Source organism: Lagenorhynchus albirostris, chromosome 3 (genome assembly GCF_949774975.1).
Source record: "Lagenorhynchus albirostris chromosome 3, mLagAlb1.1, whole genome shotgun sequence".
NCBI lineage: Eukaryota > Metazoa > Chordata > Mammalia > Artiodactyla > Delphinidae > Lagenorhynchus > Lagenorhynchus albirostris.
Genome location: NC_083097.1, coordinates 9271026 through 9288600, shown reverse-complemented (window position 1 = coordinate 9288600; position 17575 = coordinate 9271026). Strand labels below are relative to the sequence as shown.

Here is a 17575-nt window from a genome sequence, read left to right as displayed (position 1 = left end):
CACCCAGAGTAGCCCCATCAGCTGCTAAGCAGGCAGCCACTCTGCCCTTCACCACAGGATGGGGGTCAGCCACTTAATTTTACTGGTTAGAATCAGCAAGGATGGCAGTCCTGAGTCTCCAACTAAAGAAGGAAGGAAAGAAGAGAAGACAGAAAGCCCTGCCGACACCTGGATTTCAGACTTGAGGCATTAAGAACTGTGAGAAAATAAATTTCTGATAGAAATCAATTTCTAACACCCTGAGTATCACCAACAGTGGCTAAGGGGACACCTCTCTGAAGTTCCAAAGTCCTCTCCAGCTTTGCTCTGGCCTGAGTTCCTTGATGAAGAACAGAACCACCAGATGGTTCTATGCTGTCTCCCAAGTCATGGTTGCCCTTCCTTGAACCTGGCTATTTATTCTAGTCCCCACCCACCTCTCGCCTCCTGTACTTGACCTTTGCAATTTGTCACTGGAAGGAAAGTAGTTTCTGCAAGACCTCCAGGCAGCTGGTGGAACTATGCTAGCCCTAACTAGCACCACTGAATCTTCACTCCTTCAAAGAAGTGAATGGCCCATACATTCTAGGAAGCCTATACTCCAAGTTTCTATTGACTTTGAAAATAAGGTAGCAGAGACTGTTCATACTGGATTATAAGATGTACATAGAAAAGCTTTTCTATAACTTGAAGACTCCTCATTGTTTCTGATTGGTGCTTGGCTTGGATTTGCATGCATTGTTTTGGTTTGTTTCGACGGTGCTGACCACAATCACTGCATTATCATAATTAAGTTGTTTGTACACCAGAGTTCAGGCTCTTCGGTGATCCTTTTAGTCACGACAAATCAGCTTGACACAGTGCCGGGGCAAAACCTGTAGTGTCCGTTCTAGAAGTTGACGCTGCTAAAAAAGTCATCCTTACCACAGGAATGGCCCTCTCATCACCACACCTCACTGCCATGAGGGCAGACAGCCAGGAAAATCAGATTTCTGAAGATGAATGCATACTTCAAGTTTTCAAAAACTGCAGCTGCTTAGATAAGAAAACTCAGACACCAGCCGCTCTGCTGGGGTTTAGGGCAACTGATCTGCAGAAACCCTGTGTCTAATATTTTCCTGCCTTTTTTAATCTTCCCTACAATCTCTTCCATTCACCGTATCTTCCTCCTTTGCTGCAAGTGAAATCCCATTACAATAAAAGAAATTGCCAAAGGTCTATCCAGTTTTTTTCCTTTTCCGAGAGTTTTGCAGTATTAAGTGTTGCTTGTAATAAATGTGTCATCAGCTGGGCCCAGATCTAATATTTAGTCACTTTGATTGAGTGGGATTAGTGGAAATAATCTTTGGTCTATGTTTGGTCCTCTAGGCTCATTTTTTGCTTCTGCCTTTATTCTCTTTTATTCTTTTATTGTTTATCTTCATGCTTTATCTTTTTTCTATTTATCACCTTATGGAGAGTCCATATAATTATAATAGTTGTTGATTTTTTTTTTAGTATAGCACAAACACACCAAAGTTTTAAACTCATCAAAGTATAAATACTTTAAGTTTTAGTTGTACACACGGAGCATAAGCCTACAATATAAACACTGGAATTCTAGATACATTAATAATGCCAGCAATTCCATACAAAACGTCCACTGTGGTTAATTAATAAAGAAACGGGCAATATTGTATAGCCCAATATATTTTTACATTCATAGGAGGATTGTTTTCACTAGCTAGGGAATTTGGAGAAATATCTAAAACATGACCACTTTTTATTAAAATAATTTAACATTATCTTTGGGTTCCAATAATGAACCCCAAATTGAAATTGGAATTCTGTCTACTATAAAACTATAAAATATGCCACGTTTCTTTATTCTGAAAAAAATTTTAAAATACAGGCAGAAACTAAAAAAACTAAGCTTTGACCTAGACATTTAGTTTTATAAACAAATTTTGTTAAAAATCTATCTCAAAGTGAGGACAAATATAGAGAAGTGGTTTTTTTTCAGAGTTGCTAAAACTGTTTATTTTCAACCCAAAATTACTAGATATGCAACAGAGTGATGTGTCTCATTCACAGGAAAAAAGGCAGTCAATAAAACCTGACTCGTAATGGGCCACATGCTGTGTTCAGCAATGACTTTAGAGAGGCTACTATAAAGAGAAGGTTTTTTTTAAAGAAAAGGTATTTTTACTGTTGTTGGTAGGGGCTGCTCTAAATCATCTTATACCCATGGAAGGAGATTATCTCCTAAGCATAAGGAGACAAGGATCTTATAAGATCTGGAACAAGTGCAGGTCCCTGGCATATAATTTAGGGTCCCATGATGTGTGTTAGAAGGTTAGAGTGATTGATGCCTCGAGTTACCTGCAGTCTGAAGTTTATTTCAGCTGTGAAGGTGGATCTTTCATGCCCTGGTTTGACCCTGGGGAACCAGTCACCCAAAGCCAGATAAGACCAACTGGTCTCCAAAGCTCAATTCAGTAATATAAATTAGAATTAGAATTGCCTAGTAGAAACCAGTGCTTGGCTTGGCTGGTAGGTACTAGGAAGAAAATCAACTTGGGACAGAAAAGTAAGTGAATTTCAGTCAACGAATGTTCTCATTTGAGAACCTGCGCGGGGAATTCATCCATAAGCAGCTCATTGGTTAACGAGGAAAGTGGAATTGTAGGCAAATAATTATAACTCCTTCTTCTGTGAGACTCATCTCTCTGGCTTATGAAGTCCTCTGTGAACGAAGTATGGGAGTAGGGGGTGAATGTATGAAATCAGAACAAGAAAAATGCATTTAGGAGTAAAGTGTATTTAGAGTGAGTGGCTTCTATCAGACAATGCTTAACATACACTGCCATGCAGTCTCACCAGCCATCCTTTTGTGTAGTCAGAGCATTTCTTTTACTTCTGATTTTTATCAACATCAAATCAAGTTGCTGTGAAATTAAGGTGTCTTTGGTGGTACGGATCTGTGGGTATTTGGTGACATATAAGCATAGTAACAGGAACAGAAATGTAGCTGCCCTTATTCATCAGGACCACCCCAAGTGAGCCCCCCTCTCCAGACCCCCAGTCCTCTGGGAAGGGAATGGGTGTCATGCACAAGAAGGTTTCTCTTTTCAGATAAATTTGGGAAACTCTAGGTTAAACTAAATTCACCAAAGGGTTTCATTTTGTCTAACTGCAAGACTGCAAGAGGCTTCACTTTGCTAATATACATTGTAAATTTCTGAGTTAAGCATCAGACACAGCATTTCCCACACATATGCTACAATGAAACCCTTTTTAGAATACAGCATCCTGTAGAACTAGAGTTCCAGGGATCTGTCACAGAGGTAGGTAACAACAGCAGGATAAATGTGAACGAATTCCCATCAAAGTCCTGTGGTTACATTGTGTAGTCGAAGAGCTGATGTAAATTGTTTATTCATTTATCAATAAACGTAAGGTTATTAGATGTCATCCTGTTCTTGGCTTATATTATTGTTGGAAAGATCAATTACATATATAAGCTAACTAGAGGAAACTTCAGTGAATGTCTATAGAGCAACTGAATAAATGAGTTACGGGGTAGGTGTCATACAGGTGGTACAGATTATACCTGTGAAAAAAGTTCAGAGGAGGGAGTGAGGAGGGTTGGTTGGAGAGAGGAGTTTCTGGCCAAGAGACTCATGGAAAGATACCAAAGCCAGGATACAGTCAGCTCTGCAGCCTTACACACATCATTTAATCTCTTTGGGCTGCAGTTGTCTTCTATACAAATTGGAAATTGTATCTGCCTTTTCTATAGCCCTAGGGAGATACAAAGTAGAAACTGAAATAGATGTGACTTTTCTTGAAAAAATTAAACCACTCTCTAATGTAATCTATGAGTAGTAGCCCTTTGTGCCCTTTATTGAAACTCTTTTATTTTGGCAGAGGGGTAGATCAATTTGAGAAAGTAAGAACAGGGGAATGCAATGTTAGAATTCTTCATTAGGCTACTTGCATTAATCAATGCATTACTCTTATCCCAATGTGCTAATATCAGGCCAGAGGTTCTATTCCTGAAAACAAGCTTTTCTTACAGAAATACTGACCTCATCTTGTCTCAGACATGCTATTGTCTGAAATTTTCATCCTAGGAGAGATCTTGGATCTTTGTTAGACAGAAATCTTGACCTAAAAATAAAAAACCTTCCTAGGTTTCTCCCCTGAAGCTAGAATCAGTGTTTAAATTTTCACCTCTACTTCCTTTCTGCTTTTAAAATGACGCAATGAATTGAGGTAATAATTTTTTGCTCTCATGCTTAATATTTAATCAAATTATTTAAATCTTGTTAAAATGTATTATACCAGTTACTTGCCTCATTTTCAGTATTTCTCAAAAATCAATTTATTTCTAGTTCAAAAAGGTGCTTCGGCAAACCTCCTGTTAATTAACTGTGGTTTTTATTTTTAGAGTGATTCTTCTACAAATTATGTATGCATATCTTAGCCACCTTCTTGTCCGTATTCCTACTCATTACCTTACTTCTTGACATTTCAACAATGTGAGAATTTCTCAGAGCCTAATTCAGTGAAATCCTCTGCATAAGATCTCAAGGTGCTAAAAAATACAATTCCTCTTGTCTTCCAAACAGATGGAGTAGGTTATTTATTTGGAGATGGTAACTCTTGAAAGAAATGCATACCATACACCGCAAATCTATAAGATTTGATTTACTCGACATTATTTCTATTCAGAGGGTTGAGTTACTGATTGCATCATTTTCTCAGACCAACTGCTTACCAATTTTGGCATGTGAAATAGATTTTGATGTGTGTTAAAAGGCTGTGCTTGTTTTTTCCAAATCATAGTTATTAGAAAAAAGCATAAGGAACTTTAGTGTTTCTTCCAGAATTTGTCTCAAGCTCTACCCACAGCAACCACTGACTGATTCCTTGACTCCAGCTGATCCCTTCTTACCATGACTTTTCCTCTCTCTTTCTATTTGGATAAATCGTTAATTAGCAGCTAGCAGACACATAAAAGAAGGTTCACTTTTTTAAAAAAATCAATGCATTTCATTAGATATTGATTCTAATCTGGCAGGAGCAAAGGGACAGATGTAGAGACAAACAGGTCCCATTTTGGGAAAAAGGGGCTGGCATGATGAAACCAGAGGGTCAGTGTTGTCACACCCATTTTCCAATCTGAGAAATAGAAGCATACAGACAAAAGCATCAAGAGAAAGGGATTTTTACTAACAAATTGTTGCAAGGGATCCAGACTTGAGAAAAACCAGCCTTCCACATTTAAAGTAAAAAAGCACAAATTTACCATGGTTTGTAAGGTCACATTTAGTCCATTCATGGTGGACAAACAACAGTTTTCTCACAAGATAATCATACTGTCCGTCACATATCAGCGTTGCAAACAACAGAGATGAAGTTGATTCGAAAGTCAGCAGCTGCTAGAGAATTACTGAAAGATGCATTAATTGGGATTAGGGATAGAAGGGCGATCCCGTGTTTCTTTTCCTCTCTCTGTTTTGGATTTGTTTCCCTGAGCTGGTTTCTTGTTTTGTTCTGTCTTCCTGATTCTGGATTGTGATGAGCACATGATGTGTAGACAGTCATGATGGAGTCAGAACAAGGTACCAGTTTTCCTTCTTGATCCCTCCGATGTTGAAGTTCTGCCCCTACAATGCAGAGTTAACCACCGATGTTTGTGGTTTAGCAGTTTTCTGATTTGGGACCATTAATTTGATGGTTGACCAGTTGTACAGATGTAGGTGTATCAAGCAGTGTGAATTCATTCACAAAGACCTCTGTGTATGGTTATCAAAACTAGACCTATGTGATAATAAATCTTGAGAGTTAACTTTTGTTTTGTTTGTAGATCCTAGGTCTGTAATTTTGTTTCCTTTATGTAGCAGAAATAATTTATTCCCTTTCACCTCATCTACTGGGATCAATGACACAGCAGTGACCGAGGCATTTCTGCCAGTCTTCACCTCCGCTACCTGTAACTCAGGGATTATTCCATTTCTCTGAGCTCCAACTTTTCAGTACTCCTGGCCGTGCTGCCTGTAGGCTAGGATTCCTTAAGCCATACATGAGCCAAACCAGTGTCCTAGGAGGATACTGTAGACCTCAATCCCACATATTAAATCTACTTGTTTTTAATGGCCTTGTCATGCCTAATTAAATGATATTTGCCTTTATATGTGACATCTCTGGCATGGTCATGGGTACAGATTTTATTTTTTTCAGTTATGTTCTAGTAGAAAGGGGGACAGATTCTAGTTCAATCTATAAAAACCTATGGTCAAAGAAGGTAAACAGGCTAGTCAAGGCATTTTTATATTATTTAACTATTGTTTTAAGCTGTACAGACAGGACCACTCAACATATGTTGTTATACTAAAAGGATTATTATTATTATTAACTTTTCCTGATAACTTATCTACTTTACAAATTTTCAAGAGATTTTTTCTGAATTCTGAAGAATTAATTAGAACAAGATTCCATTTAAAGAACGTTTAATCTAGTTTTTATACACATAACCTGTTAAATCAAGCATTAAAGAAAGAGGAAGTAGAAAGAAGGATTTTATAATAAGCCCAATTCAAAATAGAACATGAACCACAACTAAATTTGTGTCATTTACTCTAAGTAATTAATCCTTGTTCTCTTGATCTTGGGTTAGTTTGAAGTCCAGATTCTCAAAGTGAATGAGTTCTGGAACCCTGACTCAATCCCTTGGTAGTCTGAAAGATGTTCATTTGTTTCGAGGAGTTCAGGTTTACAGGAGTGTCTGTAACCAAGAGCCTATTTTCTATTGTATCAAGTGTTAACGGTACCCATTAGAGTTCTTTGATCAGGCTCTTTTGATGTTTCTTCCAACAGACCTAATTATTATTACTATTATTTTTAGACACTAGGCAAACTCTCCAAGGCCAAGCAGGCAGCTGAGCCAGGGTTGGAACTCATCAGTTTGATTATATTTATTTATTTATTTATGGCTGTGTTGGGTCTTCGTTTCTGTGCGAGGGCTTTCTCTAGTTGTGGCAAACGGGGGCCGCTCTTCATCGCGGTGCGCGGGCCTCTCACTATCACGGCCTCTCTTGTTGCGGAGCATAGGCTCAGTAGTTGTGGCTCATGGGCCCAGTTGCTCCGCGGCATATGGGATCTTCCCAGACCAGGGCTCGAACCCGTGTCCCCTGCATTGGCAGGCAGATTCTCAACCACTGCACCACCAGGGAAGCCCCAGACTTAATTTTTTTTTTCAGATCTAATTATTGATCTGTGGTTCTGGCAGGGTCTTTAGGAGAGTGTGGGAGAAAATCAGAAACCACCTGTTGATGATAAGTCTGAATTGCTCTGATTATTTATTCATTACAAACAACAATATCAAACTTGAGACAAGTTTAGTTTTGCGAGAAGTTAGTCAGTGACTACCATTACAGTAAGTGTATATTACGGACAGTGAGGGTAATGAAAACTCTCCAGGATCTTTTAATTTATTCCGTAAAGAGTGTGTTAGGATTCCCACCAACTGAAATGGCTCTTTTAAACCTAAAAATGGAATCTTTCTTTTACTGGCCATTACTGTGCCATTCTTTAACATGAAAGGGAGCATGTTTCTAACAGAACCAAAATGTTCATAACTGCTGAAGTATCATCCTAAGACTTGTCATCACTAAGGAGGTTGAGTTTCTCCTTTTTTCATTTGCCAGGTCTTTTTTTTACTGAAGGCTTGATAAACAGGACAGCTCTTACAACAGTAATAAACCAAACAAAAACTTGCAGAATGCCAAACATTCCTAATTATTTCTAGCATCCCTTATTTCATAAGGTGACGAAGAAAACTCTTTGATGTTACCCAGCAGCAGTCAGGGAAATGCCAGGGACAGTTTAGATATAAAAGACATTTTTTAAAAGTTTTATTAGTTTGACTCTGGGGTGTAGATTTGGAGAAGGCAATTTCAAAAAGAGCTATCAGTGCAGCTCAATATTAAAAAAACAAACAGCCCAATCAAAAAATGGGCAGAAGATCTAAATAGACATTTCTCCAAAGAAGACATACAGATGGCCAGGAGACACATGAAAAGCTGCTCAACATCACTAATTACTAGAGAAATGCAAATCAAAACTACAATGAGGTAACACCTCACACCAGTTAGAATGGGCATCATCAGAAAATCTACAAACAACAGATGCTGGAGAAGGTGTGGAGAAAAGGGAACCCTCTTGCACTGTTGGCAGGAATGTAAATTGATACAGCCACTATGGAGAACAGTATGGAGGTTCCTCAAAACACTAAAAACAGAACTACCATATGACCCAGCAATCCCACTACTAGGCATATACCCAGAGAAAACCATAATTCCAAATGACACATGCACCCCAATGTTTGTTGCAGCACTATTTACAATAGCCAGGTCATGGAAGCCACCTAAATGCCCATTGACAGACGAATGGGTAAAGGAGATGTGGTACATATATACAATGGAATATTACTCAGCCATAAAAAGGAACAAAATTGGGTCATTTGTAGAGACGTGGATGGACCTAGAGACTGTCATACAAAATGAAGTCAGTCAGAAAGAGAAAAACAAATATCGTATATTAACACATATATGTGGAATCTAGAAAAAAGGTACAGATGAACCGGTTTGCAAGGCAGAAATAGAGACACAGATGTAGAGAACAAATGTATGGACACCAAGGGGGGAAGCGGGGGTGGTGGTGGTGGTATGATGAATTGGGAGATTGGGATTGACATGTATACGCTAATATGTATAAAATAGATAACTAGTAAGAACCTGCTGTATAAAAAATTAATTAAATGAATTTTTATAAAAATAGCTGTCAGGAGACACAAGATATAAGTTCTTAGTGCCTAAAGACAGAAAGTAATTGCTGTTTTGTTCAGAACTTTCCCATGTAAACAAGCATTCAAACTCTTTCAATAACCAAATACTACCGTCTTGAATGCCTCACCTCTTTGGTTGGAAAGCCACATAAACCAGTTTTAAAATATAGATTTTTTGCATATGTTTTCTCCCCTTTTGTGATAAACTGTTCCTATAAATGTCCTTAAAGTGGCAGATTTTTATGAAACATTAAGCTCCAAACATTGACAAAAAGAGAAAGGAAAGAGAAAAAGGAGCTCGCCGCATTGCAGAAAGAGCTGCGGCCGCCCACAGAGCACCGTGCTGCTGACCCTTGGTAAGGGCTAACAACTTTCCTTTGGCAAAGGAGGGAAAGGCTCTTTTCACATTTACGCGTAGACACACAGTCACAAGGAAATCAGTGCCTCACTTTTACATCTTCAACCACTGAGCAATGTAAATTCAGTGTGGAGAGAAGATTCTGGAAGATGGTGGGTAGGAAACCCAGGAATCTGTCCCCCGCACACACACAGCAGTCTCGCTGGCAGAATCTGTCCAGTGTAACTATTTCGGAACTCTGGAGTCTAATGAAGGCTTGCACCTGTTAGAGGAAAGCTTGGACGGTGAATTATGGTTAATTTTGGTCATCTTCAGCTCTTAGCACAGTAACAGCTACCCATTCTCACACCCAGCCCTTGGCAGGCAGCTATACACGTGTTCATGGGGAACTTGTATGCAGCTGGTGGGAGCTAGGGTGGGCAATAAGGGATCCGTCCTCCAAATATTGGGCACTCTGTGTTCAGATTGTTGCTACTGATCATGGAGTTGCAGACACAGAGGCAGCTGTTGTTGCACACGCCCCCCCAGTTGTCGAAAACCCCTCCCCCTCCAGCTGAAATGACTTCCAGGGAACTTAAAGAGCTGGTGCCCTTCCCTCCCCCTTCATTGTTCTCTTTTTCCCCTTTTGGGAGCCAGATATTAAAGATTAGGACGTTCAAAAGCAAATGTGTATGTGAGGGAAATTAGAAAGTCACCATGGAGGCCCAGGGAAAGGCACAGGTTCAGAAAAGACCTGCAGAGACCTTCAGTTTACACCTCAGCACACAGACATCCTACAGCAATTAAAAACAAAACCCAGCAAACCGGCACAAGGGGAGGAATCTGAATTCCAGGGTTGCTATGTGGTTAGATTGCAGTGTCCAGTTTCCAACAACAACAAAATCACAGTGGATACAAAGAAACAGGGAAGTATAGCCCTTTCCAAGGAAAAAAGTGAACCAACAGAAACTTCCCTGAGAAAGAGTAAGTGGCAGAAGTGCTAGACAAAGACTTTAAAACGCTGGGTAATTATAAAAGCGAGTCTTATTGTAAAAACAGTTTGTAACTCCACTTTTTTTGTTTTTTACATGATTCAAGAGAATAATGCATTTTTAAAAATTATTAGTCTAAAAGCTAGTATTATTGTACCTTTGGCTTACAACTCCATGTTTTGTTTTCTACGTACTTTAAGAAAGTGATGCATTAAAAAAAGTTACCATTTTATGTTTTTGGACACAACATATAGAGATGTAGTTTTGTGATATCCATAATTGAAAGGGTTGGGGCTGGAACTATAAATGAGCAGAGTTTCTGTACATTATTGAAGTTAAACTGGTATAAATTTAAATTGGAGTGTTATAACTTTAGGACATTAAATGTAATCCACATGGTAACCACAAGTAGAATAGTTACAGAATATACACAAAAGGAAAACAGGAGGTTGAAACATTTCACTGCAAACAGAATCAAACACAAAGGAGAGAGTAATGTAAGAAATAAGGGACCAGAAAAGCTACAAGGCATGTAGAAAACAAATAGCAAAATAACACAAGTTAAGTCCCTCCTTACAATAATTATTTTAAATATAGAGGGGTTAAACTCCCCAATCAAAAGTCAGAGATTGGCAGAATGGAAAGAAAGAAAAAAAAAAAAAAGATCCAACTATATGCTATCTACAAGAGACTCACTTTAGATCCAAAGACACATAAATCAAAAGAGAAAGGATATTTGTACACCTCTGTTCATAGTAGCATCATTCACAATAACTGAAATAAGGAAGCAACCCAAGTGTCCACCAACAGATGAATGGATAAGCAGAATGTGGTATATGCATACAGGGGAGTATTATCCAGACTTTAAAAAAAAAAGGGGATAGTCTGATATATTCTACAATATGAATGAAGCTTGAAGACATTATTGCTGAGCAAAATAAAGACACACTGTATGGTTCCACTTATATAAGATACTTAAGAGTTGTCAAAATCATAGAGATGGAAAGTAGCACGTTGGTTGTTACTGGATGGGGGTGGGAGTTATTGTCTAATGGTTTAATAGAGTTTAATAGAATTGTAGTTTTGCAAGATGAAAAGAGTTCTGGAGATACGTGGTGGTGACGGTTGCACAACAATATGAATTTAATCAATATCACTGAACTGTACACTTAAAAGTAGATAAGATGATACATTTTTATTATGTGTATTTTGCCACCATAAAAGATGGAAGAAAAAAATTAGTTTAGAGCAACTCAGCAAAAACTCACAGGTCAATTTTAGCATCTCCAGAAACAGGGAAGCCAAAGATGCACTAAGACCTCAGAGACAAAGGAGTTGTTATATTCCTGATCCAGGGCTGTTCTCGGCTGACATTTTTTTTTTAACCTCTTTCCTCTAACGTTGGTTTGAGAGATTTGAGTTTACCATAGTGCATCACAAAGACCAGCTATACAGAGGACCATATGAACGATCCAGAGTGATATACAATCGGTTTAGGAAAGGACTCAAGATCACAGGTGGTTAGCCCATAAAACCACTCACTACTCAATACTGCCCCCACCAGTGGAGAACCCAAGGGGTAGTGCGCAAATCAATACCAGGAATAGGCTGAGTGCTGAAACAGAAACAGAAACAGGCACAGTCAGCGAGAGCAAAGCTCTGTTACCTCATCGTGAAATTCCTACCAGGTCTTATGTGTACAGGAGCTCAGCAAGGAGCACCGCTCTAGGGCAACACAGTTTGTTAGGTCCGCTGAGTCCATCCACAAGCCTCCACATGCCCACCAACTCTGAACAGAAGACCCCAAAAAGAAACATAAAGAAAAAATAGTTTTTAATTGTAATTTACAAACACGCCTGCCCACACACAGGGCAGGAAGGGTAGCAAAGTTACAAGGTTACAGTTAGTCTGTCACTGATAGGAACAGTAGGGTTTTTTTTACACAATTGTCATATGTCCAGTAGTCATCTCATATCAGTATTACACATGTCAAAGATAAAGTTGTTTTCATGAGAGACTAAGTAACTTCAAAGAAATGGCCCGAGGATTCATTTCTGTTGAGAATTTGAGCAAGACAGAGTGACCTTTAGTTGGTGGTGGTGGTGGAGTTGTTTTTGTTTTGTTTTCATCTCAGGGAGCATCTGTCTGAATCTCGGAGCAACATGCTTTTCTTTTGTAACATGTGATGCCAGTGAGAGTGGATAATGGAAAGCACCTTGGTTCCCAATGGTGGCAAGGTATTCACTTTGTTTTCCCAAATCTAAGTGTCTTTTGAACCTGATGACCAGTTTGTCTCTCCCCCATATGATGTTTACTAGTTGTGCATGTTTTTCTTTTTTTTTTTTTTTTTTTTTTGGCCGTACCGTGCGGCTTGTAGGATGTAAGTTCCCTGATCAGGGATTGAACCCGGGCCCCGGCAGTGAAAACACCGAGTCCTAACCGCTGGACCACCAGGGAATTGCTGAGCATGTTTTCTTTTGTGTGGAAAAATAAAATAGAAATCCAACTTGTCCATTATTATTAAGTTTCTGAATTCACTTGGTTTCCACTACCCACCTCATTATCCCCGCTAGACATTTCTGAATCCTCTTCCCCTGCGTTACCACCACCGTTTCACTGGGCTCGAAGCCTTGTCTGAGGACTCTCCATCATGGCTGCTCTTCTTTTCCTGATCCCCTCAGGGCCAGGTCTTTGCAGTCACAAGTTCCTTGCTCTTGTCCTGAAATATTAGTCACCTGCTAGGTGGTATGATCAGTATGAGTCGCTCTGGGATGTTAGGCTGTGTCACATTATTTACTTATTTTTAACCGAAGTTAAATGCAGAGGGAGGGTGAGGGGTCTTCAGTCTGCAGTGGTTGGCGGCACCCGTTCTAAGACAGGAAGCTCCTCTGTTTCCTGGCAGGCTCATCCACAGGGTGAGGCCTGTACACTTATGCTCTCTTCCTCTGCACCCTCATAGCCTCCCAAAGCACTGCTGAGCCCCAGGTGCTCTTGATGTCCCTGTGCCCATGTATATATGGCAGTGACTCCTGCCGTTTTCCACACTGGGGAGCACATTCGACAGTATTCCTCCAGCACACTGGGGCAAGTCGAAGAGGCTGCTCTGGGGAACGTGGTGGCTCCTGCCCCTTGAACATCATGGGGACACCTTGCTTCTCATTCAGGGCTCACGGGTTGGGAAGCTGTGTAAGATGAAACCACACTTTCAAGTCTGTTGTAATTTTAAAATATTTATTTATTTATTTATGGCTGTGTTGGGTCTTCGTTTCTGTGCGAGGGCTTTCTCTAGTTGCGGCAAATGGGGGCCACTCTTCATCGCGGTGCACGGGCCTCTCGCTATCGCGGCCTCTCTTGTTGCGGAGCGTAGGCTTCAGACGCGCAGGCTCAGTAGTTGTGGCTCACGGGCCTAGTTGCTCCACGGCATGTGGGATCTTCCCAGACCAGGGCTCAAACCCGTGTCCCCTGCATTGGCAGGCAGATTGTCAACCACTGCGCCACCAGGGAAACCTGTAATTTTTTAAATGATGATAACAAAAACTAAAAAAAAAAATGCTCTAGCCTAATCCTCTCCCTCTCCTCATTTTTGCTTTCAATGTTGATGATGTGCAAGGCCACACAACCAGTCTTCTGTGCTCATTCAGGAGTGGGGATGCCCCTGTATGCACAAGGATTGAGAGAGTTTGCTGCTTCCTTCCTCCATCACTTCCCTGATAAAGAATGCGCTCATCTTCTCACTTCTGTGAATTCAAGTTGGTCTGACAGTGGTTTGTGCGGGGTTAATGATAAAGTCGCCAGCCTGCTGAGCTCAACTAAACTCGTAGCCCGAGCTGAGTGTGATTTAATGATGAGTAGGTAAAGCCAGGTGCTCAGAGGACTATCGTGTACAGAGGGTCTTCTCCAACCTGTTTTAAGCGCTGTCATTGGAAAATAAATATGCTACATTTGGGGGTTTTCAGGCAAACCATTTTTGTCAGACACTTCTCAGCTGTCGTCAAGTGAATGAAGACACTTTCCTATTTCGGTAATTTAGACATCAGCATTTTTTTTTCATCCAAGCTAAAATAAGCCACCTAAACATAGGATAAAAGCAGATACCAAAATTACGAAGTCTTATGTTTTATTTATTACTGCCTGGAATTAAGATGTCATTGCCTCCTTCCATGGTTCCATTTCCTGCCCCCCAAGCACCACGTGCCAGAGAATTAAACAGCAAAAGAACTTATCCTTTAGAGACCTATAAGGAGGAAAAATATTTAAATGGCTTTTAGGAGCTACCTAAATATGTCTAATTGGGGGATGGGAGACAAGACAGGAATTTAACTTTGGACACATGCCGATTCCACCTGAAAAATTTAGGAACAGGCAACTTTGCTACAGGCATTCCTTCACTTAGTTCCAGAAGTAAATTAATGGAACAGAACTGGAAGCTGCAGGTGGGATGAATTAATTGTCTTGCAGGGTTATTGGTAATGCCTAAATGGCTTTGTAAACTAAAAGTATTCCATAAAGATGTCATTATAAGTACCTCTATCATGGGGAGTAGCATGATTAATAATGATGAAGTGAATTAAGGAAGCAAAGTTGCATTTTATCTTATTTTTTCCACGGGAAGTAAAACATGTCAAATTAGTAAATGTTATATGGTAGAACCATTCAATAAAATCCCATCAGAGAGACAGATGGATCATCCAGTTACCCTAGTTCAAAGGACACCTAGTTTTATATATTGTTTGTAAAGTTTCTCTCCCCGCTTTAAATGTTTCTCTTTGCTTTATAGGGACCAGAATGCAGATGTCATATATACATACATTTTTGTGTTTTGACTCTTATTCGTTAAATAATACAAGTCCCAACATAGCTCCTGTCAAGGCATTCTTGAGGTTATGTTAGAATTACCCTATGTTTTCCTGACTTCTGTGAATAGCAAGCAGGAACCCACTGATTGCTAACTTCTACTGAGTCCTGAGTCCAGAGTCATCACTGTGTGTTAAGTGCTTCCCACACATTTCTTCGCAACAGCCTTGTAAGGGAGGTACCATTATTCTTGCTTCGCAATTTAAAAAGCTGAGGCTCAGAGGTATGAAATAACTTATCCAAAGAGTCAGTCCCACATCCGTCCAGCACCAAAAGTCCGTACATTTGCTGTGAAGAAATACCGTTTTCTCTGTGTATGTGTCCACGGTTACCCCATAAAGAATAATCAGTGACGGGGAACAGACAACACTACATTAACGTGGGCCCTTGTGTTCTCTTTTTCACCCCCGTCTGCACCTCTCCCTCCACACTCTTCCTCGGTTTTGACCACATTTCAACTCTTCCCTTCGTTTTCTTTTCCAAAGGCAAATACGCCATGCGAGACCTGGTCCATCGGCTTCCAGGCGGGAATAACAGCAGCAACGCGGCGAGCAAGGCCATGTCGGACGACACAGTGACAGCCGTGTGCTGCACCCTGCACGAGGTGATCACCAAGAACATGGAGAACGCCAAGGCCTTACGGGACGCCGGCGGCATCGAGAAGTTGGTCGGCATCTCCAAAAGCAAAGGAGACAAGTAAGTCAGACGGTGACTTCCTATCACAGAGAATTGGTATTGGTAGAATCGGTTCTAAGTGTGCCCAGCACCCCCTGGGTATGGGTAACACCACTGAATGTCACTGGGAAGCACTCTGGTGTCTGATAATCAAGAGAAACAGCAGATAGTTTCCAGTCTTCCAGTTTCCCCACACACAAGGAAAGCTGATCTTACTAATAATTTTGATTTGATAAATAACTCATGACTTGGTGAGTCCTGGGATGTTAGTAAGATAGGCTTGACAATCCAGCGTCCAGTCTAGTGACTAGCAAGTTCCTTCCGTACGGAAGAGACGACCCTGATTCATGAAGGTATTTGGTGGCAGCTGTTCCTCTGCAGCTGCAAGTCCAAGTGTTGATGATGGATCCACATCCTTTTGTTCTGTGCCTCTTCAGTTCTGCATAGCAAGTCAGGGAGGATGGGGGAGAAAACAGTGTGACGGAGTCAGAGAGAAATCAGCGTCCAACCAGCACCCTCCCTTACCAGCTGTGCCTTTGGGACAAATTATTGAATTTAACAAGTCACTGTGCTCATACTTTCCAATCTAAAACTGAGGGAGGGGCTGTCATAAAATATTTCCTAAAAGAAGTAATAATCAAGCCTTAAAGACTGAATAGAAATTTCCGGGGCAGAGGGGATAGAGGCAGTGAGGAAGGAGGGCTTTTATGCCAATGGAATAAAGAGAGAAAAGGCTCATGTCAAAGGAGCAGCACCACCAGAAACAGGAATGTCCCCAGTTTGATTTAAGAATCGATGGTATCTTACTCTGTGTAACCAAAACAGATCTTCACAAGCCACAGTGTCAGTGTATCAGCGAGCTGTCAATTTTACAAAAACATTCACTCACCTTAATTCAGTTTTGCCTCCTGGAAGTCCCTCAATGTGATCAAGTAAGATTAAAAGGGTAAACCTTTTGTTATCAAGGGCCTACTTCTTGACTTTGCATTCCTGGCCACACCCCTCCATTCCTTTATATCTAAATGCTGAATAATTTTTCTCCTGTTATTAAAGGCTGTGAAGGATGCACTTTGAGACTTTTTGGAAATTCTCTCATTTAATTCAAGATATTATCATTGCATAATAAGTGAAGTTTCAGGGCTTCTGTTGAAGCACCCTGAGACCTCCAGATAGGTTCAATGACCAATTCAGGATTAGGATTTGAATACTTTCCTATATCAAATACAGAGAAGCCCCTCTGGGCTCGTGTAATAATTGTGCAATGTAGATGGATGGCTTGAATTATATCTTATAATACTTACAGTAAAATGCTCTTCTACATAGGCAGGAAGCCACGTGGTTTTCTTTTTTATATAGCTTCAGTAGACCTTTGGAATCTCTAATTGAAATGCTTACCTGTTTTGAGCATTAAGAACTTAATATGTTGATGCTTTTCTTAAGCAAACACACATGCTCACACAGTAAAACCATAGTCCACAAAAACTCTCTGATATCTTTGTCTATATTCATGGGACATTCCAAGACGAAAGTGTTTTCTCTGAATCGTAAGACAGTAGAGCTGTGGGAGGTGGTCACATTAATTCCTTCCATCTGTGTGAGCATCCCTACTGGACCTTAAAGAGAAGAGATGCTTTTATCAGTCCTGTGGTCAAAGAAAATTATTTGATGAAACTAATTAAAAACTCATTTGAGGAAACCATCTATGAAACAGTATATATCCACATTGCCCATCCAGAAAATAGTCCTGTTCAGTCTGTTCCCATCTGGATTATTGTTAATGGGAGATTCCTTTCATTACAAATAATCTCAAATCTGTGCTTTAAACTGACTGAAAATTTCTTTATGGGATACTCATTTCATGTCATTGTTTATCTTTTTTCCCCAGTGTTAGCAGTCTGGATTTAT

At 40.1% G+C, this 17575-nt stretch overlaps 1 protein-coding gene across 3 annotated transcripts in view; it reads left to right on the top strand.

Moving 5' to 3' along the window:
• Positions 1 to 17575, top strand: part of CTNND2 (catenin delta 2) — a 437245-nt gene that overhangs the window by 367362 nt on the left and 52308 nt on the right. For all 3 annotated transcript variants that reach the window (XM_060145991.1, XM_060145990.1, XM_060145989.1), the window contains one exon: positions 15481 to 15691. In XM_060145991.1, the coding sequence (XP_060001974.1) occupies positions 15481 to 15691 (211 nt within the window). The remainder of the gene's footprint in view (positions 1 to 15480; positions 15692 to 17575) is intronic.